Genomic DNA, 3757 nt, shown 5'->3' with positions numbered 1-3757 from the left:
GGTCCTCTCCCTCGCGTCCCCTCCTGGCCGCCGCGGGAAGGGGCGGGACGAGGAGGAGCCGGAGGCGGCCGCCGCGCCCCCGCCCCGCGCGCCGAGCCCTTTAAAAGCCGCGAGGCCCCGCGCGCTCCGTCGACCCCGTGGTCTCCGCGCACCCGGGTCCCCGCGCCCCCCACTCGGGAGCCACTCCGCCGCGGCTGGGCTCGGGCAGGCTTGCGCTGCCATGTCTGGGCACTGCCTGCTCGCGCCCATCCCCGAGTCCTCGTCCGACGACCTCCTGCCCAAGGACATCAAGCTGGCCGTGCTGGGCGCCGGCCGCGTGGGCAAGAGCGGTGAGTGCCCGGCGCAGACGCCCGAACTCTGGAGCGGAGAGGGCGCGGGGGAAACGCAGGGAGGAGCCTGGAAGTTCCCGCGCCGGCCCGGCTCTCTCCGCTGCTTCCCCGGGGCGTCTACTCCTGGGTGCCCGCCTGGGTTTGCACCTGCTGGAGAATGGGGGGGGGGGGGGGGGGCGGATGCTGGTGCAGTGGGTCGAGCACCTTCAGCCACACCCGCCGCAGAACCTGAGGACCGCGCCCTTGGTTTTGCAGAGCCTTAGGCTTTGGGCAGTACCCGTTGTCCTCCTTTTCCTCGAGAGCGTCTCGGGTTGACTGTTCCGTCCCAGTCGTTTGGCTGATTTTCCCAGTCTTCCCTTTCAGCAATGATCGTGCGCTTCCTGACCAAGAGATTCATTGGCGATTATGAGCCGAATACAGGTTAGAATGATTTCGTGCTCTCTGCTCTCATGGCTGCGTGCTCCGACTTTCCTTCTGGTAGGAGTGCAGGAATTTAAAAGCAAACTCACCTTCATTCTCCAGGCAAGTTGTATTCACGGCTCGTGTACGTAGAGGGGGACCAGCTGTCTTTGCAGATTCAGGACACCCCCGGGGGCATCCAGGTAAGCACTGCCAGAAGCAACCTGCTCACCACCTTGTACACACCCGGGGGGCTGGCTCCGGGCTTGAGCAAGACGTTAAAAGACACCCGTTTTTGCGTTTAGATGCAGCAGCAGGCTGTCCCCAAGGGGGACCCCACAAGCCCCTCCTGGAGGGGGCAGGGAGGGTAGCTGGTTAGAGTTACTTGACCTTTCTTTAGGCATCACTACTTGTATGGATGGGTCTCACCACTTCATTCAGAGCTGGGCCATGCAACCCTTGACAAAATGATTGGGATGGGCTTCTGGAGGGGGTCTCCTCGCCTAGCAGGGACTGCCTCCGTCCATCTATTTCTCACTGTCCCCTCAAGTGAGTTAATTGCAAGCAGATAACCCTTGGCAAGCGGTCAGGAATTTACTTGATTAACAAGTTATTAATTGCTCTCCCTTCTAGGGAGGAAAGGTCTAGTGGAAGAACAGAAAGAAGGAATTTGCTTCTGGAACATTCTCAAAAAGGACAGGCTAAAAATATTTTTTTTATGGGCTTGGGAAAAGATATTTATCTTGGCTTATTTTCAAAGGTTTGTTTATCCCCAGTTTCCTAACGATTGCGCCATTTTTATTGGAAAGTTCTCATTAAAGTCATTCTTCAGTCAACCAGGGCTCACCCCAGAATCCCTACCGGGCAGGGGGCCAAAGGACCATGCATTGATGGCAGCCAATAAAATAACCCAGGCAGGGAGCTGGCCTGAGAATTTGCTATTCCCATATCCAGAGCCACCTTCCGCAGAAGCTAGGTTGAATCTGAAAACTGCGGTTATGATTTCCTTTTTGAACCTTGTTCCCCCTGAGGGTCACTGTGATCTTATTTTGAGTCCTCTCCCGCCTCGGGCTTCCTTGATCCAGACACGTTTTGATCTTTCTCAGGTCCACGACACCCTGGGCCAGGTAGTTGATCCACTGGCCAAGTGCGTTCAGTGGGCGGAGGGCTTCCTGCTGGTCTACTCCATCACAGACTACGACAGCTACCAGTCCATCCGCCCCCTGTACCAGCACATCCGGAAGGTCCACCCCGACTCCAGGGTCCCCGTCGTCATCGTGGGCAACAAGGGGGACCTGCTGTACGCCCGGCAGGTGCAAACGCATGACGGCGTGCAACTAGCTCACGAGCTGGGCAGCCTGTTCCTGGAAATCTCCACCAGCGAAAACTACGAGGACGTCTGTGATGTGTTCCAGCATCTCTGCAAGGAAGTCAGCAAACTGCACAGCGTCAGCGGGGAGAGGCGGAGAGCCTCCATCCTTCCCCGGCCGCGCTCCCCCAACATGCAGGACCTCAAGAGGCGCTTCAAGCAGGCTCTGTCTTCCAAAGTCAAAGCCCCCCCAGCGCTGGGGTGAACCCGGCTCAGCCAGACTCGCCTCCTTCATATGGTGCGTCTGTGCAGTGGAAAGACTGGGGGGAATCTCCCTTTTTAAACATACAAAGTTTATTTTTATATAAACTACTGGTTTTCAAGGGTATGTGTATTTCTGAAAGTGCAAACAGTGATTGCCTAAGAAGTTGGATAGTTCTTTTTTGATTAAATGGATTTTTTTTGTTTTGTTTTGTTTTGTTTTTTTACTGCATCTGCTAGCCACTTTTCCATTAAAGGCAAAATGGCAACATGGCTCCTTGTTTTTTAAAATGTCTTTTTATAGAAATCATACTTGCACCAGAGCCCAGAACGGCTCCACACTTGCCCTCTGTCTGAACTCCTTTTGGTGTCTTTCGGGAAGGGGATTGATGTGGAGCGAATCTGTTGTGGGAGAGAGGAAGGAATGTGGAGGAGGAGAGATTTGAGCAACAGCAGGATGTCTTTAATTAGGGCGCTTTGGCTCCGGCATGAAATTGACACCACGTGATTTTCAAGGAAAGGGGTTCATTGTACGCTGGTGCTGGAAAATAACAAACAGGAGTAACAGTTTTATGTATTGGTGCAAATGGAAGTTTATCCTCTCCACCCATTCTAGAACACAAAGATGCCCTCCATCAGGGGCGCCTGGGTGGCTCAGTCGGTTAAGCGTCCAGCTTCAGCTCAGGTCATGATCTAGTGGTTTGTGGGTTTGAGCCCCACATTGGGCTCTCTGCGGATGGCTCCAAGCCTGGAGCCTGCTTTGGATTCTGTGTCTCCCTCTCTCTCTCTCTCTGTCCCTCCCCTGCTTGTGCTCTGTCTCTCCCTCAAAAATAAACATTTAAAAAAATGTTTTAAAAACGCCTTACATCAGTAACTGCACCCTACCGAGAGTGGTAAAAAAATTCTTCCTGCTCTGTCTCCCGGAGCTTCACATCTAACGGGGAATCTGATCTGTCAATCCTCTCACCCCTTTTTCTCTAAAGCATCACTGCCATAATGTAGGCTTGTATGGGCGTCGCCCAGAGTGGCAGGCAAGGTGAGACTGCTTTCTTGGTTTCTGGAGTGACACCCCTCTCTTTATTCTTTCTTCACATTAGAACAACCGGACTCAAACCAACCCTAATCTCTTTATTTGCATGGTTGAAGAAACTCAGCTGTTCCCCCTTATCTACTGGGTAAAATATAAATGAGGCTTGACATCGAGATCATTTACCACCTCTCCAGGCTTTTCATCCCCTCCTTCAAATACACACACACACACACACACACACACACACACACACACACACACACGATAGACTGAAAGCCCATTCAACAGAATGGTATGCTGTTCTCAATACATACCAGGCTCTTTCATTCTTCCTGCCTTAACACGAACCATTCTCTGTGCCTTGAATACATTTTCCTCTTCTTCCCCTGAAAGATCACGGATTTATTTTTCAAGACCCACGTCCTGTGC

The 3757-nt window shown here is 53.0% G+C and overlaps 1 protein-coding gene across 1 annotated transcript; it reads left to right on the top strand.

Annotated features, from left to right (window-relative positions):
* The first annotated feature begins 122 nt into the window (after positions 1-122).
* RASL11A (RAS like family 11 member A) lies at positions 123-2572 on the top strand. The gene is made up of 4 exons (XM_029938633.1): positions 123-329; positions 693-749; positions 852-931; positions 1835-2572. Exons 1-4 carry the CDS (start codon positions 221-223, stop codon positions 2300-2302), a joined length of 714 nt encoding a protein of 237 aa, XP_029794493.1. The 5' UTR covers positions 123-220; the 3' UTR covers positions 2303-2572.
* The last annotated feature ends 1185 nt before the right edge of the window (positions 2573-3757 follow it).

The sequence above is a fragment of the Suricata suricatta genome, chromosome 4 (genome assembly GCF_006229205.1).
Source record: "Suricata suricatta isolate VVHF042 chromosome 4, meerkat_22Aug2017_6uvM2_HiC, whole genome shotgun sequence".
In the NCBI taxonomy this organism is placed as follows: domain Eukaryota; kingdom Metazoa; phylum Chordata; class Mammalia; order Carnivora; family Herpestidae; genus Suricata; species Suricata suricatta.
This window is presented reverse-complemented; position numbering and strand designations above follow the sequence as displayed.

Bases quoted from the DNA above. Each gene is read 5' to 3' on its own strand.
- RASL11A (XM_029938633.1), top strand. From the start codon at position 221: ATGTCTGGGCACTGCCTGCTCGCGCCCATCCCCGAGTCCTCGTCCGAC. The intron at 330-692 runs GTGAGTGCCCGG...CTTCCCTTTCAG, and splicing joins CGGCCGCGTGGGCAAGAGCG to CAATGATCGTGCGCTTCCTG. The intron at 932-1,834 runs GTAAGCACTGCC...GATCTTTCTCAG, and splicing joins ACACCCCCGGGGGCATCCAG to GTCCACGACACCCTGGGCCA.